At 50.0% G+C, this 24,252-nt stretch overlaps 2 protein-coding genes across 4 annotated transcripts; both read right to left on the bottom strand.

The window, feature by feature from the left end:
• Positions 1-553: 553 nt before the first annotated feature.
• Positions 554-8,160, bottom strand: emc4 (ER membrane protein complex subunit 4). Its single transcript, XM_072503821.1, has 5 exons — positions 7,954-8,160; positions 6,534-6,645; positions 6,148-6,301; positions 3,319-3,479; positions 554-1,884 (listed from the first exon to the last, which is right to left on the bottom strand). Exons 1-5 carry the CDS (start codon positions 8,034-8,036, stop codon positions 1,849-1,851), a joined length of 546 nt encoding a protein of 181 aa, XP_072359922.1. The 5' UTR covers positions 8,037-8,160; the 3' UTR covers positions 554-1,848.
• An 8,720-nt stretch (positions 8,161-16,880) lies between these two features.
• Positions 16,881-22,584, bottom strand: LOC140419797 (uncharacterized). 3 transcript variants are annotated; one of them, XM_072503801.1, is made up of 3 exons: positions 22,471-22,580; positions 20,526-20,667; positions 16,881-19,454 (listed from the first exon to the last, which is right to left on the bottom strand). In XM_072503801.1, the coding sequence occupies exons 2-3, from the start codon at positions 20,581-20,583 to the stop codon at positions 18,433-18,435; spliced, it is 1,080 nt and encodes a 359-aa protein (XP_072359902.1). In that variant the 5' UTR covers positions 20,584-20,667; positions 22,471-22,580; the 3' UTR covers positions 16,881-18,432. The 3 variants fall into 3 exon arrangements, with proteins under 3 accessions (XP_072359902.1, XP_072359904.1, XP_072359901.1); XM_072503803.1 differs by lacking the exon at positions 20,526-20,667 and having other exon boundaries at positions 22,471-22,584; XM_072503800.1 differs by having other exon boundaries at positions 20,526-22,570.
• Positions 22,585-24,252: the final 1,668 nt, after the last annotated feature.

Raw genomic sequence — 24,252 nt, 5'->3', positions numbered from 1 at the left:
TGGTGTCCAAGGATGTGGAGGTTGTGGTGTTATGAGGATGTGGCGTGGGAGTGGGCCTGGGCGGGGTGACCTTTCGGAGGGTGGGTGCAGACGCGATGGGCCAAATGGCCTCCTTCTGCACTGTAGGAATTCCACGGTGACTGTGAAAGCTACTGGCGACTCTCATTAAAAACCCATCTGGTTCACTCTTGTCCTTTAGGGAAGGAAAGCTTGCCACCCTTACCTGGTCTGGCCGACATGTGACTCCAGACCCACAGCAGTGGCTGAAATGGCCTAGCAAGTTCAAGGGCAATCAGGGATGGGCGATAAACTCTGGTCTAGCCAACGATGCCCCCACCCACCCACCTGAACAAATCTGTAAAAAGCACGTGGCACTGGGAGTACCCCACCAGCTTGTGTTAACCACCAGTGTTGGTTGCCGAGGCGTGTGTGTTGCAGGTGTGAAGAGGCGAGGCTGTTGCAGAGTTTAAAGGCAAAAGCAAGAACTGAGTTGGGGAAGTTTTGAGCTGGCGGAGTCAGTTTCCGTCTGCTATCACTTCACGCAGGCCCCATGTCACTGAAACTCTTTATTTCCACAGCTACGGGATCATTGAAAAAAAACATGGCACATTACAGCAAAATCAATCTCGCGCCGCGAGCTTTGCCGAATATTTCTTTCCCCGTCCCGAGGCCACTGGTCGGCGTCCAGTCCCACTTCAGCAGCAGGCGCAATCTGCAAGAGTGGGGAGGGGGCGTCCCCCTGACCATTAGGGGGCCCTCCCACCCAAGAGGAACAATTCAAACGCAATCATTAAATAAAAAGCAGTCGATTGAGAGGTGACATAAAATACTGGCATTGTTGCAGCCACGTCAGCCACACCAGAGGAGGCTAACAGGAGGGAGTGTGGGGGGAGGGTGTTCAACGACAGTACTGAGTGCCAGCGAGGAATACATTCAGGTACAGCGCCCACAATGACTAACCTGGGAAGGGGCAGCTGCTCAAACATACAAACTCCCCCACACACACACCGACACACGCACACTAAATTGTCAATATGCGCCGCCAGCTGTCACGACTGAGGGACGCAACACCGATATTCAGCAACTGAAACCATCCAACGTAGGGTCTTGGCGGGTAGCCGACTGTTTGATGTGGGACCTCGCGCAAACTGGCCGCCTGGTTTTTGTTCATGAACGACAGCGACGCTGTTGCTCCAACGCGCCCTGGGGCAGCTTCAAATGCAGCACTGGCTGGAGTTCCCTTTTTGGACGATAAACGCCCGGAGCACAGCCCAGCCCCAGCCGTTCTGTGGGAAGAGGCAGGGGCCACCGAGCACACAGCGAGGTCCCACGAGGTATTGTGCAACGAACAGTAAGAGAGCCTAATTTTTGTGACAGAGGAGAAGTCGGATATTTCACACCTACCCAATAAGTGGCGGGGGGGGGGGGGGGGAAGAATTGTGCGAGCCTCAGGGACGTGGGGAAACAAACCTGTGGGCACGGGTGGGGGGGAAGGAGAGCTACCGGGGTCAGCTGGGAATGACTATTCAGGAGCCTGCTGTCCCACTGTCAGCTCCAAAGGCTCCCTCCTTCGACAAAATGTGAGGGGATAGAGATGAGGAATTTACATATAAATACCACACTCCCAAAATACACAGTCCCTGCTGCCAGCATCTTCGCCCCTTCTGACAGGGGTCATGGGTACGCGGGCCAGGTATCTGTCTGTGTGTGTGTGGGGCAGCGACAGAAGAGCAGGTTAACCAGAGTGAGCTAGGTCCAAGGTGAATAAGATGGCAGCAGGTTCAGTCTGGTATCGAACGATCATCTTCAGGCGGAGTCTCTCTGAGCGATGGGAGGGAAGTGGGGGCATCACAGGACCAGCCCCCCGCCCGTGTACTCCACTCTCTGCGTGAAAGGAGGAAGAGGTCAGGAATAGGAGTGGGAATATCTCCCGTCAAGCCTGCTCTGCTATTCAACAAGATCACGGTTGATCATCAACTTCAACCCCACTTCCCCCGCACTCTTTCCCCATCCCTCAATTCCCAAAGATATCCACCTCAGCCTCGAACACACCCAATGTCGGAGCATCCAGGCCGGGCACACAGAATTCCAAAGATTCACAAACGCTCTGGGTGTAGAAATTTATCCCTCATCTCAGTTTGGAATAGTGGGTTAGCCCTGCTGCCTCACGGCGCCGAGGTCCCAGGTTCGATCCCGGCCCCGGGTCACAGTCCGTGTGGTTTGTACATTCTCTCCTTGTCAGCGTGGGTCTCACCCCCACAACCCAAAAAGATGTGCAGGGTAGGTAAATTGGCAATGCTAAATTGTCCTTAATTGGAAAAAAAGAATTGGGCACTCTAAAATTTTTTTTAAATACTGTCTCCTGAAATGTCAGCCACCTCTGTGGATCCCAGCCCTTGTGAACATGGGGAAAGAGACCATTCTTTTAGCCAGACAAATAAATGTGTCAAGCTGAGGGAGAAAAATATGTCAATCTCTTGAAGAGAGAGACCTGGTCCAACCTTTCCTGCATCTTTCCTGGATTCACTTCCTTTCCCTTCAGTTCCTGCAAGTCACAATTTAACCCCAGAATGAGTAAATAGAAAGGGGGAGAAAAGAAAGTGCTTCATTCACAGATGTTGGAGACAGGAGGGGGTTTACTCTTGTGTGAAGCTCAATCTGAATTCACCCAAAACCACACTCTGATTGGCTGGAGGAAAATAATTCTTCCGGTCCCCCGATAATTGCCATGGGTCAATGCCCCCCATGAAGACACTGGGACAGCGGAAGTGAGGTCCACTGGGATATACTTTGACCACAAACCACAGTCAATTGTTCACCAATAAGCAGTGGTTAGCACTGGGACTGCGGTGCTGAGGACCCGGGTTCGAATCCCGGCCCTGGGTCACTGTCCATGTGGAGTTTGCACATTCTCCCCGTGTCTGCGTGGGTTTCACCCCCACAACCCAAAGATGTGCAGGGCAGGTGGATTGGCCATGCTAAGTTGCCCCTTAATTGGGAAAAAATGAATTGGGTACTCTAAATTTATGGGCAAAAAATAATCTCAGTTTGGAATGGCCGCCCAGTATCCTGAGACTGTGACCACCCCCGTGTCCTCAATTCTCTGAGAATTAGCCTCTCTGCATGGAGCTCCTTCGGAATTTCACACCTTTCAATTGGATCACCTCTCACTCATCGAAACTCCAGAATGCAAAAGGCCCGTTCTACTCAATCTCCTGGGAGCGGTGAACGATCTCCCTCCTCTTCCTATTTTCCCAGCTCCCCCCCCAACCCCGGCGCCAACCCTCCCACCCCTCACGAACCGAGCGCAGGTCTCACCTGGGGGGGCTCAATGAATGCCAGCCAGTCAGAGGCATGCGTGGGCAGCAGCCCCATCGACTGGCACTTGTAGACGGCCAGGGCCAAGCCGAGCAGGTTGCCGATGAAGTAGACCAGGCCCTGCAGCCACTGCTGGCTCGAACTCTCCAGCAACTTGAAGGCTGTAAGCAAGAATGGAACAAGCATTCAGGAACGGCCGGGAAGTTGGGGAAGGTTGAATTTCAAAGAGGGGGAGGTGTGTGCCGGGGGTTCCTTGTACTCAAATCAGGAAACGTCGCTTCACAGCCACCGCAGCTGAGGAGGACCGACAAGGCCAATCCAAACGGCAATTTATTTTCAGCCAAAAGGCAACGGGGCACACAACATACAGGTCACAACCCGATCATTTCTTAAAAATAAATTTAGAGTACCCAATTAATTTTTTCCAATTAAGGAGCAATTTAACGTGGCCAATTCACCCACCCTGTGGGGGCGGAATCCATGCAGACACGGGGAGAATGTGCAAATTCCATACGGACAGTGACCCAGGGCCAGGATCGAACCTGGGACCTCGGCGCCGTGTGGCAGCAGGGCTAACCCACTGCGACCGTGCTGCCCTGGGCTACCGATCATGATCCGGGCTGGCTTTTAAGAGGTGACGCTACGAAGCCCAGCTGATGGGCCTCCGCCCAACGGTGTGTGAGCTAGTATTCTACGGGCACCGCGGGGAACGAAAGCGGGTTGTCTCCATGGGTCCTGCGAGGTTAGGAAGGCAGTTGGTCCGTTAGCCCTTGCGACCGAGACCCAGACGGGGGGGGGGGGGAATGCAGTTTAAAGAGTGACAAAATCTTCCCCTGTTGTACAGGGTGTTGGTAGAACGACATCTGGAGCACTGTCCGCCGTTTGGCTCCCCAAGCCACAGTAATTGCCCCAGAGGGCGTGCAAAGAAGGTTTAACGGAAGGGGTCCTGGGATGACAGGTTTGTCCGATGAGGAGAGGATGAGCAGAACGGGCCTTCACTCTCTTGGGAGTTCAGCTGAACTCATTGAAACGTACATACAGATATATATTAGATATAAATAAAGAGGGGTCGACATGGGGGATGAGCTGATACCGCTTGCCCTGGCTGGAGAATCAAGAGCACGGCGAGAGAGTCTCAGGATAAGGAGGCGGCCATTTTAAGACTGAGGTGAAGAGGAATTTCATCACTCCACAAGTTGGGAACCGTTGGAATTCACCAAGCCTCCCTCAGGGAGATAACTGTACCCTGACTGGTGTGTCTCAGTCCCCTCTCTCTCAGGGAGATAACTGTACCCTGACTGGTGTGTCTCAGTCCCCTCTCTCTCAGGGAGATATCTGTACACTGACTGGTGTCTCTCAGGGAGATATCTGTACACTGACTGGTGTCTCTCAGTCCTCTCTCTCTCAGGGAGATATCTGTACACTGACTGGTGTCTCTCAGTCCCCTCTCTCTCAGGGAGATATCTGTACACTGACTGGTGTCTCTCAATCCCCTCTCTCCTACGGAGATATCTGTACACTGACTGGTGTCTCTCAGGGAGATATCTGTACACTGACTGGTGTGTCTCAGTCCCCTCTCTCTCAGGGAGATAACTGTACCCTGACTGGTGTGTCTCAGTCCCCTCTCTCTCAGGGAGATATCTGTACACTGACTGGTGTCTCTCAGGGAGATATCTGTACACTGACTGGTGTCTCTCAGTCCTCTCTCTCTCAGGGAGATATCTGTACACTGACTGGTGTCTCTCAGTCCCCTCTCTCTCAGGGAGATATCTGTACATTGACTGGTGTCTCTCAGTCCCCTCTCTCTCAGGGAGATATCTGTACACTGACTGGTGTCTCTCAATCCCCTCTCTCTCAGGGAGATATCTGTACACTGACTGGTGTCTCTCAGTCCCCTCTCTCTCAGGGAGATATCTGTACACTGACTGGTGTCTCTCAGTCCTCTCTCTCTCAGGGAGATATCTGTACACTGACTGGTGTCTCTCAGTCCCCTCTCTCTCAGGGAGATATCTGTACACTGACTGGTGTCTCTCAATCCCCTCTCTCTCAGGGAGATATCTGTACACTAACTCGTGTCTCTCAGTCCCCTCTCTCTCAGGGAGATATCTGTACGCTGACTGGGGTCTCTCAGTCCCCTCTCTCTCAGGGAGATATCTGTACACTGACTGGTGTCTCTCAGTCCTCTCTCTCTCAGGAGATATCTGTACACTGACTGGTGTCTCTCAGTCCCCTCTCTCAGAGGGAGATATCTGTACACTGACTGGTGTCTCTCAATCCCCTCTCTCTCCGGGAGATATCTGTACACTGACTCGTGTCTCTCAGTCCCCTCTCTCTCAGGGAGATATCTGTACACTGACTGGTGTCTCTCAATCCTCTCAGGGAGATATCTGTACACTGACTGGTATCTCTCAGGGGGATATCTGTACACTGACTGGTGTCTCAGTCCCCTCTCTCTCAGGGGGATATCCGCACACTGACTGGTGTCTCTCAGTCCCCTCTCTCTCGGGGGATATCTGTACACTGACTGGTGTCTCTCAGTCCCCTCTCCCTCAGGGAGATAGCTGTACACTGACTGGTGTCTCTCAGTCCCCTCTCTCTCAGGGAGATATCTGTACACTGACTGGTGTCTCTCAGTCCACTCTCTCAGGGAGATATCTGTACACTGACTGTTGTCTCTCAGTCCTCTTCAGCAGAGGCTGGAACATGTACAGGAGATAGAGTGGAATGGCAGGATGAGCTTAGATGAAGTCAGGCACACAGGAGGCTCGTGTGTAACATTGATGTTGGCTCAACAAAGTTTCAGAGCTGCAGATTCGATACGATACTCACTTGTCGACATGGACATTAGTGCCTGTATGGGTCTCCAGGCCATCATGCAGACCATCATGATCGGGAAAATGGAGATGGTGTTGCCAGCCATGTACATGATGAACAGGTTCATGGGCACCTGTTTCAGTGGGCCCAAGGCGATGTCCCAGCAGCGCTGTAAATAGAAAGCAAGCAGGGCTTCAGTAACGGCATGGGATGGAGCTGGTGTGGTGGAGTCTCTGTCAAATATGGAGCTTAAATCTAGGCCTGGAAGTGAGGATGGCCTTTGGCACCATCGCCACAAAGCTTTTATGACGAGGGCTGCAGCGGTTCGCCAGGGCAGTTTGCCATCGTGGACAATCCAAGCCCCTTGCCACTTGCTGAGGACACATTCAAACACAACTTACTTTCTCAACCAGAATCCTGTCCGTTTCTTGGACGCTAGTGTCCGGTAGCTGTTTTTCGGAATACCCGACAGGGTACATGGAGTCGCCCTGGCCACATTGTCGGTCACGCCCTCTGTGAAGGAGAGAGGACACAAACTGTTCAACTCAGCCACCCTTTCCGGACCCCTTTTAACGCGAGAGCTTCTCCGTCAGGGGCCAGTTTTAAAGAGGGAATCTCTCCGTCAGGGACCCCTTTTAAAGAGGGAGTCTCTCCGTCAAAGGATTTTGGGTTTAGGAGTAGGGATGTCTTGCTGCAGTCACCCCAGAAAAAGATGCCAAGTTGGGGGGGGGGGGGGGGGGGGCTGAAATCAAGATGGCGTCTCAGGGTCAGCACCCCAGAAAAAGATGCCAAGTTGGGGGGGGGGGCTGAAATCAAGATGGCGTCTCAGGGTCACCACCCCAGAAAAAGATGCCAAGTTGGGGGGGGAGGCTGAAATCAAGATTACGTCACAGGGTCACCACCCCAGAAAAAGTTGCCAAGTTGGGGGGGGGCTGAAATCAAGATGGTGTCTCAGGGTCACCACCCCAGAAAAAGATGCCAAGTGGGGGGGGGGCTGAAATCAAGATGGCGTCTCAGGGTCACCACCCCAGAAAAAGATGCCAAGTTGGGGGGGGGCTGAAATCAAGATGGCGTCTCAGGGTCACCACCCCAGAAAAAGATGCCAAGTTGGGGGGGGCTGAAATCAAGATGGCGTCTCAGGGTCACCACCCCAGAAAAAGATGCCAAGTGGGGGGGGGGGGGGGGGGGCTGAAATCAAGATGGCGTCTCAGGGTCAGCACCCCAGAAAACGATGCCAAGTGGGGGGGGGGGGGGCTGAAATCAAGATGGCGTCTCAGGGTCACCACCCCAGAAAAAGATGCCAAGTTGGGGGGGGCTGAAATCAAGATGGTGTCTCAGGGTCACCACCCCAGAAAAAGATGCCAAGTGGGGGGGGGGGGGCTGAAATCAAGATGGCGTCTCAGGGTCAGCACCCCAGAAAAAGATGCCAAGTTGGGGGGGGGCTGAAATCAAGATGGCGTCTCAGGGTCACCACCCCAGAAAAAGATGCCAAGTTGGGGGGGGGGGCTGAAATCAAGATGGCGTCTCAGGGTCGCCACCCCAGAAAAAGTTGCCAAGTTGGGGGGGGGGGGCTGAAATCAAGATGGCGTCTCAGGCAGGAAAATATGTCAAGTGGGGAGGAGGAGTCTGAGTGGTTTCTGGGATGTGTGGGGAGGCTGCTGGGGGGGGGGGGGCAACGTCAGAGGTGAAAAGGGGGCGTGGAGTGAGAAATCCCGGGGTTTGGAAAGTTTTGGGACGCGGCCCACATTCCTCCCCGCGGTCGAGGCCGGCCCGGCCTGCGCCGCCTACTCGAGCCCGCGGCTGCCCGCGCGGCCTCCGCACCTGCTGCCTCCGCCGCTGAGGTTGAGCTCGAGGGCCCATTTGTGCCGGCGCGCGCGGTTGGCAAGCGCTGCCCCCGCAGCCATGGCGACGTCAGCGACCGTTAACCGTCGTCGGAACCCCGCGTTCAAATCTTTTTTTCCCGATCAGGGAGACGATCCCGGGCCTCCGATCAGCGCCCGCTGCAGTGCGCATGTGCGCTGGCCGGACGTCCCCCGACGATGGCCCCGCCCCGCCATCTTTGTTGGGGGCACTGGATAAAAAAGCAAATTACTGCGGAAGCTGCAATCTGAATCTGTTGGGGGCACCCCTGCTGCGGGCTCCTTCCGCCCTCGAGCTGAACGGAGCCGCATGCACCCCTTCGCTGCCCCGCACAAAGATGGAAGCCGCTCACCATGGCGGGAAAGGTGCACAATATTGCTTCAGTTCACCCTCAATAAAAAGTTGCATCCAACGCGAGGGACCGAATACCCCTTCCCATCGTGCAACAAGTGCCTGAAGAACGTAAAGAAAAGCAAAATTACTGCGGATGCTGGAAATCTTAAATAGAAGTAAAAGAAAATGTTGGAAAAACCTCAGCAGGTCCATGAGAAACATTACAAATCCTCCTGCAGTGGAAAATCCAATATTACCAGACCCCAACAGTGACTGGGATACTGGACTGATACAAACTGGGCAGAAAGAATGATTTGCTCCAGGAGTGATTGCATGAAGAATTGCGATTTGGTATTTTTAAAACAAAACTTTATTATGAATATATTAAACTAACTTCACACCTGAAAAAAAGCTAACAATTACCTCTTGAATAATCCTACTCAATCCCCCATTAAACAACAAGAATAGAAACACAGCTCTCAATCCATTTTTCAATTATTATGGCTTAGACTAGTATGCACTGGCATTTCAGGTGCCCTTCTAAATGCTTCAAAAATGTTGTGCGAGTTCCCACCTCGACCACCCTTTCAGGCAGTGAGTTCCAGATTGCAACCAGCCTCTGGGTGACAAAAGCTTCCCTGACTTCCCCTCTAAATCTCCTGCTCCTTTAATCTTTGTCCCCTGATTTTTGACCCCTCTGCTAAGGGATAGATTCCTTCTTACCCACCCTATCCACGCCCCTCATAATTTTATGCACCTCAATCAGGTCCCACCTCAGCCATTGCTGCTCCAAGGAACAAAACCCTAGCCCTAACCAGCCTCTCTTCATAGCTGAATGTTCCAGCCCAGGCAGCATCCCAGTGACTCTCCTTTGCACCCTTTCTAGTGCAGTCACATCCTTCCTACAGTGTGGTGACCAGAACAGCAGACAGTACTCCAGCTGTGGTCTCACCTGTGTTTTATACATCTCCATCAGAACCTCCCTGCTTTTCTATTTGATCTTTGGCTAATGAAGGCAAGTATCCCATAAGCCTTTTTTTTAAATAAACGTTTTATTGAAGTATTTCTTTGGCATTTCAACAACAAAATCAACAAGAAACATAACAAGAAAAATATAAACATAGTGCAAATTCCACCTCCCTCTCCCACAGATCTTGCCATTACTTATCCCCCTAACCTAAGCTAACCTAACCCCCTCCCTTTCTGCTGACAATTAGTTATCTGCGAGGAAGTCGACGAATGGTTGCCACCTCCGGGCGAACCAGCAGAGACCATCTCATGGCGAACTTAATTTTCTCCAGGCAGAGGAAGCCAGCCATGTCCGAAAACCAGGTCTCTGATTTTGGGGGCTTTGAGTCCCTCCATGCTGGTAATATGCGCCTCCGGGCTACCAGGGAAGCAAAGGCCAGAACATCCGCCTCTCTCTCCTCCTGGATTCCCGGATCCTGCGACACCCCAAAAATCGCTCTCTGGACTCATTGCCACCCTCATATTTAATACTGTGGACATGGTGTCAGCAAACCCATGCCCAGAACATATGGACATGATTCCCATAGGCCTTCTTAACCACCTTATCTACCTATCCTGCTGCCTTCAGGGATCTTTGGACATGCACCCCAGGGTCCTTCTGATCCTCTGTACTTCCGAGAGTCCTACCATTCATTGTATCTTCCCTTGCCTTGTTCATGCTCCCAAAATATATAACCTCACTCACACTTTTCAGGGTTAACTCCCATTTGCCGCAGTTCTGTCCATCACGATTACAGCCGGGCTGGTGAGATGAAATGAAATGAAATGAAAATCGCTTATTGTCACAAATCGGCTTCAAATGAAGTTACTGTGAAAAGCCCCTAGGCGCCACACTCCCGTACCAGCCTCCCCGAACAGGCGCCGGAATGTGGCGACTAGGGGCTTTTCACAGTAACGTCATTGAAGCCTACTTGTGACAATAAGCGATTTTCATTTCATTTCATCTCACCAGCCCGGCTGTAATCATCCTGTAATCTAAGGCGTTCCTCCTCGCTATTTACCACACCCACAGTTTTCGTGCCATCGGCGATTCAGATTGTAGCCAAATTCCCAGGTTGCACCATCTTAGTTTTATGCGTCACGTCCAATAGATTTTCCTTGTCCTCCCCATTCCTTGCGTCCTTCTCTCTTACAATACACCAGGTCATGAGAGCTGATTATCTTCTATGGCGTCTTAAAACTCTCCTAATTTTTTCTGATACTTCAGATTTGATAAACACATTTGCATGTACAGCATTGAAGTGAGTGGCGAAAGTAGAGTGATGAATATAAGAAATTGTCACACTTTATAGTTTGTATTTTTGCAGTAATGTTGTTAAAACCTGGGTTAAAATGCTTACAGGCAGTATGTCTGCTAGAGCTGTGATTAAAAGTGAGGTAATCAGTGATTTTAGCAGGGGAAGTGTTTTGCTAATAGATATTAAAAGCCATTTACCGGTTGGCAGATGGAGAGCTGATGTAAAGTTGCAACAGTTAGAGCCTGGCTAAGCAAATTAAGGCACATTTTGTAACAAGAGACATGCTGGTGTAGCTAATGGGATGAGCTAGGTCTGTCTGGACAAAGGAGTGGCTTCCAGGGCTCTAAGCTGAGCTGAAGGTTTTCAGTTTGGACCTAAAAAAAAGTTTCTCTCTCTGTGGACTCTGCATCAAGATAAGCAAGTAAAGTCTAGTTGTTAACTTTATACACAAGTGGTATTTGAAATATATGGGTTTGCTTAATTGGAATGTAGAGGCAAGTTTCAGGAAGTAAGTTAAGATGCTGTGTCTGTGAACTGTAAAGCTATTTCTTTGTTGCTAATGTGCTTAATTCTGTATTCTAATTAAAGTTTGTTTTAACATAAAGCTGTCCACTGATCAGTGTTATCATTCCTGTGGTCCGGTAACATTTCCTCAGTTTTTTTACCAAATACAAATTGTTGGGTTCTAGTCTGGACCCATAACAAGAGCTAATAGTCATTCCCTCGAGTGCTGGAGGAAAGTGATACGGTACTGAAGGCAATTTTGGGTTCTGGTTGTATCCCCCCCCCCCAATCACCTGCAGTTTCTAACTTGCAGCCTGCAGAAGAGGCAGTGGTGTAATGGTATTCTCACTGGACTAGTATCCAGAGACACAGGGTAATTTTATTAAATTTCAATTGAATAAAAATCTACAATTAAAAGTCAAATGATGACCATGAAAACCATTGTTGATTGTGATAAGAACTCATCAGATTCACTGATGCCCCCAGGATGGCGCAGTGGTTAGCACTGCTGCCTCACGGCGCCAAGATCCAGGCTCTGGGGTCACTGTCCGTGTGGAGTTTGCACATTCTCCCCATGTTTGCGTGGGTTTCGCCCCCACAACCCAAAGATGTGCAAGGTAGGTGAATTGGCCACGCTAAATTGCCCCTTAATTGGGAAAAAAAATGAATTGGCCACTCTAAATTGTAAAAAAAAAGGATTCCCTTTTGGGCAGGAAATCTGCCATCCTTACTTGGTCTGGCCTACTGTAACTCCCGATCCACGGCAACATGGGTGACTGTAAAATGGTCGCTCAAGACACTCAGTTTAATCAATTACCTTTTTTTTTAATAAACATTTTATTGAGGTTTTTTTTGGCATTGTAACAGCAGCAATATAAACAATGTACATAAAAATATTAACATAGTGCAAATACCGCCTCCCTTTCCCCCAGGTCCCACCATTACTTAACCCCCTAATCTACACTAACCTACCTACCTTCCCCCCCTTTCTGCTGATGGTTAATTCTCTGCGAAGAAGTCGATGAATGGTTGCCACCTTCGGGCGAACCCTAACAATGACCCTCTCATGGCGAACTTAATTTTCTCCAGGCAGAGAAAGCCAGCCATGTCCGATAGCCAGGTGTCCGACTTTGGGGGCTTTGTGTCCCTCCATGCTAGTAATATCCGCCATGGGCTACCAGGGAAGCAAAGGCCAGAACATCCACCTCGTTCTCCTCCTGGATTCCCGGATCCTGCGACACCCCGAAAATCGCCACACCTGGACTCAATGCCACCCTCGTATTTAATACCTTGGACATGATGTAGGCAAACCCCTGCCAAAATCCCTCAGCTTTGGACATGCCCAGAACATGTGGATATGGTTCACTGGCCCTCTCGCACATTTTGTACACCTGTCCTCCACCCCAAAGAACCTGCTCAACCGGGCCACCGTCATGTGAGCTCGGTGCACGACCTTGAATTGAATCAGGTTGAGCCTGGCACATGTTGCGGTCGCGTTGACTCTACTCAACGCGTCCGCCCAGATGCCCTCCTCTAACTCTCCCCCCAACTCCTCCCACTTTCTCTTCAGCTCCTCGGTCTGCGTCTCCTCCGATCCCATAAGCTTCTTATATATGTCTGAAACGCTTCTCTCTCCTATCCATCCTCTAGAAACCACCCTATCCTGAATCCCCCTTAGCGGCAGGAGTGGGAAGGTTGGTACCTGTCTACGCAGAAAGTCCTGCACCTGCAGCTATCGAAATTAGTTTCACCCCAATGCAAACTTCTCCTCCAGCGCCCTCATACTCGGAAAGCTCCCCCTATAAATTATATCAGTTTAATCAATTTCAACCATGATTTCTTTCACGCAAGCCGTTGTTGAATGGACTTTCCGCAGTGGTGTGCATGCATCACAAATTCATTCCCATTTTGTTGGTGACCAAAGGCTTATTCCGACCCTGTTTTCCCATGACTATATCCACTATTGTGCATCTGTCCTTGTTATTACAGTGGATATGCTGAACCTGGTCGCCATATTTACAAAATGTAACAGATTAATACTCCAATCCTTGTCCCACACCTTCAGGTCCATGGCTTTGTTAAATTCCCAGGCTAATGGGACACTTACAACCGGGCATGGTGGCACCTTCTACTATTGAACACATATATTGCATTTGGGGGGTAATCTGTTCCACTTGGGATTCATATTCTTTATTCACAACTCCGGCATCCTGGAGCAGTGGCTTGAACTTTCCTGAAGGATGGGCAAATTGTTTATGCAATTTCCAGATGAGTCCCTTGCCAGCTAGACTTCTATCTCCAGAGGTCAACAATACTGCTTGGGTTTCTTGACAGGGATTCCTCAGGGGAATACAATAATGTCCGGAGCCATTTGAACTGCAAGTTCAAGGCTTTACCAAAGACAAATGCTTTGTCATTCTCCGTGTTCAAATGCATCTTTGCTCCTTTTAGCAAGAACTTGCCCAGCAACAGCCAGATGGCACTCCGAAACACATCAGTGCGAATGAAATGACACATTCCTGCAATTTCACATGGAAGGATCACTCTTGGAAGATGTTAATGTACTTTCCTCCCTGAATCATAGAATAGAATGTCATATAATCCCTACAGTGCAGGCCTTTCGGCCCATTGAGTCTGCACTGGCCCTTGGAAAGAACACTCTACTTAAGCCCACTCCTCCACCCTATCCCCGTAACCTTTTAGGCACTAAGAATAATCGCTTGTTGTCACAAGTAGGCATCAATGAAGTTACTCTGAAAAGCCCCTAGTCGCCACATTCCAGCACCTGTTCAGGGAGGCCGGTACGGGAATTGAACCCACGCTGCTGCCTTGTTCTGCATTACAAGCCAGCTGTTTAGCCCAGTGTGCTGCAATTCAGCACGGCCAATCCACCTAACCTGCACATCTTTGGACTGAGGGAGGAAACCGGAGTATCGGGAGGAAACCCACGCAGACACGGGGAGAAAGTGCAAAGTCCACAGTCACCCAAGGCCGGAATTGAACCCGGGTCCCTCGAGCTGTGAGGCAGCAGTGCTAACCACTGTGCCGCCGTGCCACCCATAGGTCGTGCTTTCGTAATACTGCTTTGTCAAAGGTTTGGAAATAACTGACCCCACACACTGTTGAGGTGCAGCCACTATCTGTACAAAACTCTGGTGCGGCCGCATTTGGAGTATTGCGTGCAATTCTGGTCACTGCATTATAAGGATGTGGAAGCATTGGAAAGGGTGCAGAGGAGATTTACCAGAATGTTGCCTGGGATGGAGGGAAGATCTTATGAGGAAAGGCTGAGGGACTTGAGGCTGTTTTCATTAGAGAGAAGAAAGTTAAGAGGTGACTTAATTGAGGCATACAAGATGATCAGAGGATTGGATAGGGTGGACAGTGAGAGCCTTTTTCCTCGGATGGTGATGTCTAGCACGAGGGGACATAGCTTTAAATTGAGGGGAGATAGATATAGGACAGATGTCAGAGGTAGGTTCTTTACTCAGAGAGTAGTAAGGGCGTGGAATGCCCTGCCTGCAACAGTAGTGGACTCACCAACATTAAGGGCATTCAAATGGTCATTGGACAGACATATGGACGATAAGGGAATAGTGAAATGAAAATCGCTTATTGTCACAAGTAGGCTTCAATGAAGTTACTGTGAAAAGCCCCTAGTCGCCACATTCCGGCGCCTGTTCGGGGAGGCTGGTACGGGAATTGAACCGTGCTGCTGGCCTGCCTTCAAAGCCAGCGATTTAGCCCTGTGCTAAACAGCCTCAGTGTAGATGGGCTTTAGAGTGGTTTCACAGGTCGGCGCAACATCGAGGGCCGAAGGGCCTGTACTGCGCTGTAATGTTCTATCTGGTACAGCACAATTAAATGAATCAGCAACCGAGATACCCAATCAACCAAGTTTTTGAACCAGTTCTTTCAAAAACTTGATTCTGACTTTGGAAACATTCCTTATATAGTGACATATAGAGTTCTTTATTAATTCATGGGATGGGGGCACCGCTGAGGGCATTTAAGGGCAATTTTGACAGATTTTCTTCCTGAAAGGACAATCGACAATGGTTTCATGGTCAATATTAGATTTTTTATTCCAGATTGTTTTATTGGATTCAAATTCCGCCATCTGCCCTGGTGGGTTTCGAACCAGAGCATCACACTGTGTCTCTGGACTACTAGTCCAGTGACAATACCACTACACCACTGCCTCCCCCTAGAGTTACATGAGAAACACTGAATAATTATTCCCCGTGTATATCTGGGATTTACTCCGTGTCAGCTATCACCCCAATCTTGCTTTTCGCCTTGATCTATAAACCTATTGAAAGTACGATCGTGCACATTCTCCCCGTGTCTGCGTGGGCCTCACCCCCACAACCCAAACACGTGCAGGGTAGGTGGATTGGCCACGCTAAATTTGCCCTCAATTGGAATTTTGTTTTAAAGTACGACCCACCTCAGGATGTCTGAGTAATCCTTCTCTGTTCACTTGCCTGTGATTATGCAGCTCCCCCCCCCACCCCCACCCCACACTCCCTCTGTCGATTTTGGGAGTCAGTCATCATGGAGTCCTCCATTCTCTGTACCACTGCAGAATTTCTTACATCTCTTGCGAAGGTAGCTGGCAACGACTGTTTTTCCCAAAACATTGTTGGAGTCTTTCCCGTTTATTTCCTTTGCTCCCATTTATTTTAATTATTTTGATCCATGGGCCCATGATCAGGTTGTGCCTTTAAGCAGAAGATTCAAAGTTTAAACAGCCAACTTGCCAGGACACTGTGTTCCCAGGTGTTGTATTTTGGAAAGGAGAAGTCGCACTCCTCGGCACCGAGTGGATCTTAGGAACCAGCTTTGGAAGGAGGTACTTCAATTGGTTAACCCGGGTTTGATCCTGGCCCACTGTCCGTGTGGAGTTTGCACATTCTCCCAATGTCTCACCTCACAACCCAAAAAGATGTGTAGGGTCGGCGAATTGGCCCCTTAACTGGAAAAAAAAAGAATTGAGTACTCTAAATTTATAAATAAATAAAGAATTGGATATTTTAAATGAAACCCAGTCAGCCTACAGGCAGGCCCGACAGCAAGTCAAACAGCCAAACTCGAATACGCTGGACAGGGATCAAAGCCGAGGAAAGTCTGGGCTTGTCCTGTAAGCAAGATAATAAGCCCCATTCAAATGGATCAATTGTTGTGGATTGCCCAGATAGAGCCAGACTTTCTGGCACCCAGATAGGATTCCGTGCAGACAACGCACCCGAGGATGGTCCACTGGGGGAGTTCCTGGTATCCTGCAGAGTTGCAGTCGGCAAATCCATTGGGTGTTGCAACACCACCCAGTGACCTCATTAGGTGAAGGCCAGAGAAGGTTCTGGAAGCGTACAAAGAGGGGGAGAAGGAGGCATTCAGAGACCCTCCTCAGCGAAGACTCGACACAGAGGCAGCAGAGGAGACTCAATGGTGGACCAGAGGATGGAAGGAAACAGCGTGCGAGACCTACCTGTGCAGACGGAGGCCCTGAGATGACCGGGACTCAGAGGATCGGACCCGCAGCATGATCCAGTTCATCGGCACGGGTAGTCAGAGAATCGTAAGCATAGTCTAGTCGGGATAATTTGGGGGGTTAACGGTTTGTGTTTGAAAATAAACTTGGGTTGAATTGTGAACTTGTGTTTTGTCCTTTGTTCATCTCGCAAATAAGGGCACCTGGGTAAAACATTTTACTATAAACTGATCTAAGTGTCTGAACTGTAAGGACAACAGGAGGTTGGGGAAGGGGTAGTAAATAATCAGTTATATTTTAGTCCATTTAATTATAATACTGCACAAAGTAAAAAGGTTACATTTGTTTTAAAGTTACAAACCAGTTTACGGGCTCAACCAAAGACCTTGGGTATTTTAAATAAAGTCTAATTTCATCTCTGTTACGACTCCGGGTCAAGTGAGGCTGGAATTGACCGTGCACTAGCCCAGGGTGTCGTGACAATACCTTTTGGTGGTCATCTGTTCAAAAAGAGGGTCCTCACCATAAAATTGAACATCTGTGACAATCTGAGGGTCTGTCCATGTGCGGGATTCCCTGCGCAATCTAATAATTTCAACACGGATACAGAATCCGGAATACCTCGATCGACTATCTTTAGTCTTGTGTATAATTTCTCAAAATCCATGACATATTATTCGATGGGCCCACTGTCCGGTCGAAATCTATCAAACATTGACCACTCCTCATCAGCTTCCAAGTCACCTTTTTCGTAAATTCTTTTTTTTTTTTAATTTAAATTTAAAGTACCCAGTTCATTTTTTTTTCTAATTAAGGGGCAATTTAAGCATGGCCAATCCACCTACCCTGCACATCTTTGGGTTGTGGGGGTGAAACCCACACAGACATGGGGCGAATGTGCAAACTCCACACGGACAGTGACCCAGGGCCGGGATCGAACCCGGGTCCTCGGCGCCGTGAGGCAGCAGTGCTAACCACTGCGCCACCGTGCCACCCTCTTTTTCGTAACTTCTGCCCACAAATCGCCGCAGAATCGAAGTCAGTTAATTTTGGTTATGAGAATACTTCCGTTCCGACCGTCATTCCTTCCGATAAAAGCAAGGCCAAAGCCCATACCTTTCTTCCGCTTGGCTACAGATGTGACCCGAGTCCACATCGCCACCTCGTTCTTCCATTGTCTTTGTGGTTCCAATTCCGAAAGGATTGGATGTAATTAATCATAGCTTCCAATCTCGTAAGCGTGACTCGGCCGTTTTCCCTTCAAAGCCGCTGGGAGCATTTATTTTGTCAGAAACAGGGATTACATGGTATGCCTTGTCTTCCCACCAGAGTAGATCGAGGTCAATCCTCTATCATATTAAATAGGTGAATATCCGTTCAATGAGTTCAGCGGCAGAGGACATTCTAATGATTCCCAAGCATTTTATTGTGTGACTATAGTTCAGTACAAAAACTGGTTTGCACTCTCCTTTTCTGGATCCTCTCCCTGTCCAGAAGCAATGCTGCAAGCTAGCCCTGGTTTACTCTTAAAGGGACCCCTGCATTTCTAACCCGCTGTCAGCCATGGCCAGTATTTTGAAGGCGAGCGGTGCAGCCCTGGCCAACATTTCATCTTCAACCAATCTCACCAAACACATATAATCTCTGGTCTTTATCACATTACTGTTTGTAGAAGCTTAATGCGCACAGGGTTGTACTGAGGCTGCGAAAGACACTTTCCAATTCTGTCAACTCCATCCTGGATACTGTGGTTAGCAGCAACAATACCAACACACCCCCCAACCCCAGTGTCATTATTGACAAGGTTCAGTCCTGACTCTGAGCAGAATCAGAGCAGTGCAGTCACGTGTGAACTCGCTGGTGTCTCACCAGGTTGGATGATCGATTAAAGCCCTTCCCACACTCGGAGCAGGCGAAGGGCTTCTCCTTGGTATGGGTTCGCTGGTGGGTCAGCAGTGCTGACGATTGCGTGAATCGCTTCCCACACTCGGAGCAGGTGAACGGCCTCTCCCCGGTGTGAACCCGCTTGTGGCTCAGCAGGTGGGACGACTGCGTGAATCCCTTCCCACACTCGGAGCAGGTGAACGGCCTCTCCCCGGTGTGGACACGCCGGTGACTCAGCAGTGCCGATGGGTCAGCGAATTCTTTCTCGCACTGGGGGCAGGTGAACGGCCTCTCCCCGGTGTGCACGCGCTTGTGTGTCAGCAGGTTGGAGGGCCGAGTGAATGCCTTCCCACACTCGGAGCAGGCGAAGGGCCTCTCCCCGGTGTGCACGCGTTCGTGTTTCAGCAGTTGTGACGACTCAGTGAATCCCTTCTCGCACACGGAGCAGGTGAACGGCCTCTCCCCGGTGTGGACACGGCGGTGTATCTGCAGGTGGGATGACTGTGTGAATGCCTTCCCACACATGCAGCAGGGGAAGGGCTTTGCTCCTGTGTGAACCCGTTGGTGCCTCAGCAGCGTGGATGACTGAGTGAATCCCTTCCCACAGTCGGAGCAGGTGTACGGCCTCTCCCCGGTGTGAATCCGCTGGTGGGTCAGTAGGTGGCAAAACTGCGCAAATCCCTTCCCGCACACGGAGCAGGTGAACGGCCTCTCCCCGGTGTGACTGCGCCGATGAATTTCCAGCTCAGAGGGGTGACTGTACCCCTTCCCACAGTCCCCACATTTACACGGCCTCTCCCTGTTTCGGTTACACTTGTGTCTTCCCAGGTCGGCCGATTGCTGGAACCCTAGTCCACACGTGGAACAAACGTACGGTTTGTCCGTGCTGTGGATGCTGCTCTCCCCTTCCATGTTGCCGATGGTCTTTGCGTCCTGATGAATCAGTCGGAATGACGCAATGTGTAGTCCGGGCTTCCTGCCTGCAAAGCAGTTTTTAAATCAGTTAATAAACGTTAAAGAATAAGTCTGTAAAGAGCAGAAGAACCAGTGTTAAAAATGACAATTGATGAGGAGAAGGCTGGGAAAGTGGGACTAGATGAGTTGCCCTGGCAGAGGTCTAGCACGGATATTAGAGGCCGAATGGTTGTCTACTGTACTGTACCTATTCTGAAATTATCCAGAATCAGAACAGAATATTCGAGCTTGTGTATTCTTAACATTGCTCCAAAACTCCCTCTCCCTCCGTATTTGAGCGCAGCATCTCTCACTGTGCAACTGTCTCTCTAAATCAGTGGTTTCCAACCTGTGTGCCACTGAAAGGGGCAACACAGGTGGAGAAGGTAGTCAAGAAGGCATACGGCATGCTTGCCTTCATTGGCCGGGGCATTGAGTATACGAATTGGGAAGTCATGTTGCAGCTGCATAGAACCTTAGTTAGGCCACACTTGGAGTATAGTGTTCAATTCTGGTCGCCACACTACCAGAAGGATGTGGAGGCTTTAGAGAGGGTGCAGAAGAGATTTGCCAGGATGTTGCCTGGTATGGAGGGCATTAGCTATGAGGAGCGGTTGAATAAACTCGGTTTGTTCTCACCGGAACGACAGAGGTTGAGGGGCGACCGGATAGAGGTCTACAAAATTATGAGGGGCATAGACAGAGTAGATAGTCAGAGGCTTTTCCCCAGGGTAGAGAGGTCAATTACTAGGGGGCATAGGTTTAAGGTGCGAGGGGCAAGTTTTAGAGTAGATGTAGGAGGAAAGTCTTTTTTACACATAGGGTAGTGGGTGCCTAGAACTCGCTACCGGAGGAGGTGGTGGAAGCAGGGACTATAGTGACATTTAAGGGGCATCTTGACAAATACATGAATAGGATGGGAATAGAGGGATACGGACCCAGGAAGTGTAGAAGATTGTAGTTTAGTCGGGCAGCATGGTCGGCACGGGCTTGGAGGGCCGAAGGGCCTGTTCCTGTGCTGTACTTTTCTTTGTTCTTTGCACATTGGTGTGCCATGAACAAACATTCAAAATTCATGTAATTAAAATAAAACTAACCTTCGTCTTCAGCTCTCTGGTCGGCATTTCCAAGACGCCGGCTGGTATATAGCCGCATATGCGTGGTTTAGAGTTTTAATGTTGGTCAGGCCCACGCACGTGACCAAATGGATGTGGAGCTGAAGACAAAAGTCCCAGGCGCCTGCACAAAAAGTCATAAAGGGCGCTATAAACCCCGGGAGAAACGAGAGAGACAGATGGAGGTAGGGGAAAAAAACAGGAGAGAGGACAGGGAGAAGTTAAAAACAAAGTTTCGAGTAAGGGAAGATAAGAACCCGGAGGAGGAGACCATTCAGCCCCTAGAGCCCACTCTGCCATTCAATACGATCATGGCTGCTCTCAACTTGGCCTCAGCTCTGCTTTCCTGCCCGTTATCCATGACCCTTCAACCCATTAGTACTTAAAAATAATCTCCTCCTTAGATTTACTCAATGTCCCAGCATCCACTGCACTCCGGGGAAGTGAATTCCACAGATTCACCACCCTTTGAGAGAAGTAATTTCTTCTCATCCCTGCTATCCATTATCTGAAAACAATGACCTCTCATTCTAGATTAACCGATAAGAGGAAGCATCCCGCTCTATGACTACTTTGTCTATACCTCTTATCGTCTTAAGTATCTCAATTAGATCTCCTCTCATTCTTCTAAACTCGAGAGCGAATAGGCCTAAATTGCTCAATCTCTCTTCATTAGGCAGACCCCTCATCTCTGGAATCAATCCAGTGAACCTCCACTGAACTGCCTCCAATGTAACTACATCCCTCCTGGGCTTAGGGGACCAAACCTGTACACACTACTCCAGGGGTGGTCTCACCAATACCTAGTATAGTTACAGTGACACATCCCTCCCTACTTGTATAGAACAAAGAACAGAGAAAAGTACAGCACAGGAACAGGCCATTCGGCCCTCCAAGCCTGCGCCGACCATGCTGCCCGTCTAAACTAAAATCTTCTACACTTCCGGGGTCCGTATCCCTCTATTCCCATCCTATTAATGCATTTGTCAAGATGCCCCTTAAATATCACTATTGTCTCTGCTTCCACCACCTCCTCCGGCAGCGAGTTCCAGGCACCCACTACCCTCGGTGTAAAAAAACTTGCCTCGTACATCTCCTCTAAACCTTGCCCCTCACACCTTAAACCTATGCCCCCTAATAATTGACCCCTCTGCCCTGCGAAAAAGTCTCTGACTATCCACTCTGTCTATGCCCCTCATAATTTTGTAGACCTCTATCAGGTCGCCCCTCAACCTCCGTCGTTCCAGTGAGAACAAACCGAGTTTATTCAACCTCTCATCATAGCTAATGCCCACCAGACCAGGCAGCATCCTGGTAAATCTCTTCTGCACCCTCTCTAAAGCCTCCACATCCTTCTGGTAGTGTGGTGACCAGAATTGAACACTATACTCCAAGTGTGGCCTAACTAAGGTTCTATCCCTTTAGCTATAAAAATGAAAATCGCTTATTGTCACGAGTAGGCTTCAATGAAGTTACTGTGAAAAGCCCCTAGTCGCCACATTCCGGCGCCTGTTCGGGGAGGCCGGTACGGGAAGGCCAAAATTCCATTTGCCTTCCTTATTACGTGCTGTCCCTGCATACTCAAAGAAGACGGAGAAAATAGGAGGTGTGCGTCAATTTTTTTTTTTACAGCATAGAGATGTGACATGACATCCAAGTAGTTGGGAGACACTGCTCTGAATGGCAAGTGGACACAAGGAGGGACGGTGTCCCTTTAAATATGCCTGCCGGGCGTTGTGCGCATGCTCCGTCGGTACAAAGCCGGCACTGCGCCTGCGTGCTAGACGCCTGGTTGGGCAGGGGAGGGGGGCCATTCTGAGGCCGAATGGCCGACAGAAAATGAGATTTCCCAAACCGAGCGAGTGAGCTGAAGAGAGGGGAGTGGTGAAGCGAGTCGGCGAGAGAGAGAGATAAAGAAAAGGCAAACCTGAGTGTCCGACCGATGCGAACAGAGACACCGGAAGAGAGGAGGGGGAAAGAGGAGGGGGGTTGCAGCGGCGCGGCTGGGCAAGAGCAGACCACGTGACTCACACGGGGCCGCCCGGCGTCGGGATGGGAGGGCCCTGGACGGTGATGGACGTCCGCTCCGACCAATAGAGAAAGGGAGGGGCGGCACCTGGAGGACCGTTGGTCCTCCAACCAATGGCTGCGCGGCAAGGGGGCGGGACGTCGCGTGCAGCCCAGGTGCGGATTGTGAGGCGCTGTGGCACGGCCAGGTGATGGGCAGCAGAGACTGGGGTTGCTGGGCCAAGACATATCACAGGCAAAAATGCACACATCAATAAATATACATGTGGAAAAATATATAGAATCCCTAAAGAAGACCATTCGGCCCATCAAGTCTGCACCGGCCCTCCGAAAGCACCCTATCGAGGCTCACGCCACCTCCATAAATTCACCTAACAAACTTTTGGACACTAAGGGGCAATTTAGCATGGTCAATCCACCCAATCTGCACATCGTCGGACTGGGAGGAACCCCGAGCACCCGGAGGAAACCCACGCAGACATGGGGGAAACGTGCAAACTCCACACAATCACCCAAGGCCCAGAATTGAACCCAGGTCCCTGGGAGGGGTGAGGCGGCAGTGCTAACCACTGTGCCACCTGTGTATATATATATATATATATATGTACGCTTAATCAAAGCTTAGGGGCAAAAATATACTTTTTCATTCATTCAAGGGGCGCGAGGCGTTGCCCAGCATTTATTGCCCATCCCTATTTGACCCTTTGAGAAGCTGATGGGCGAGTCGCTTTTTGGAACCCACGGGTGTGCCTGAGGTGCAGTTAGGGAGGGAGTTCCAGGATTTTGACCCAGGTGCAGTAACATTTGAATTAATCCAAGATCCCATATCTGTGTTGGGTCCCCTTATGTGGAGATGCTGGCGTTGGACTGGGGTGAGCACAGTAAGAAGTCTTACAACACCAGGTTAAAGTCCAACAGGTTTGTTTCAAACACTAGCTTTCGGAGCGCTGCTCCTTCCTCAGGTGAATGAAGAGGTATGTTCCAGAAACATATATAAAGACAGATTCAAAGATGCCGGACAATGCTTGGAATACGAGCATTAGCAGGTGATTAAATCTTTACAGATCCAGAGATGGGGTAACCCCAGGTTAAAGAGGTGTGAATTGTGTCAAGCCAGGACAGTTGGCAGGATTTAGCAGGCCAGATGGTGGGGGATGAATGTAATGCGACATGAATCCCAGGTCCCGGTTGAGGCCGCACTCATGTGTGCGGAACTTGGCTATAAGTTTCTGCTCGGCGATTCTGCATTGTCGCGAGTCCTGAAGGCCGCCTTGGAGAACGCTTACCTGGAGATCAGAGGCTGAATGCCCTTGACTGCTGAAGTGTTCCTCGACTGGAAGGACACATTCCTGCCTGGTGATTGTTGCGCGATGTCCGTTCATTCGTTGTCGCAGAGTCTGCATGGTCTCGCCAATGTACCACGCTCCGGGACATCCTTTCCTGCAGCGTATGAGGTAGACAACATTGGCCGAGTTGCATGAGTATGTACCGCGTACCTGGTGGGTGGTGTTCTCACGTGTAATGGTGGTATCCATGTCAATGATCTGGCACGTCTTGCAGAGATTGCCATGGCAGGGTTGTGTAGTGTCGTGGTCACTGTTCTGAAGGCTGGGTAGTTTGCTGCAAACAATGGTTTGTTTGAGGTTGCGCAGTTGTTTGAATGCAAGTAGTGGGGGTGTGG

Source organism: Scyliorhinus torazame, chromosome 5 (assembly GCF_047496885.1).
Source record: "Scyliorhinus torazame isolate Kashiwa2021f chromosome 5, sScyTor2.1, whole genome shotgun sequence".
NCBI lineage: Eukaryota > Metazoa > Chordata > Chondrichthyes > Carcharhiniformes > Scyliorhinidae > Scyliorhinus > Scyliorhinus torazame.
Note: the sequence above shows the minus strand (reverse complement) of the source record. Positions and strands in the feature narration are given on the sequence as shown.

Coding starts and splice junctions, on each gene's coding strand:
- emc4 (XM_072503821.1), bottom strand. CDS start 8,036: ATGGCTGCGGGGGCAGCGCTTGCCAACCGCGCGCGCCGGCACAAATGG. Junction 6,646..7,953: donor CTCAGCGGCGGAGGCAGCAG/GTGCGGAGGCCG, acceptor TCTCCTTCACAG/AGGGCGTGACCGACAATGTG. Junction 1,885..3,318: donor CATTCATTGAGCCCCCCCAG/GTGAGACCTGCG, acceptor CCTTTCACGCAG/AGAGTGGAGTACACGGGCGG.
- LOC140419797 (XM_072503801.1), bottom strand. CDS start 20,583: ATGCGGCTATATACCAGCCGGCGTCTTGGAAATGCCGACCAGAGAGCT. Junction 19,455..20,525: donor CCAGAGAGCTGAAGACGAAG/GTTAGTTTTATT, acceptor ACTGCTTTGCAG/GCAGGAAGCCCGGACTACAC.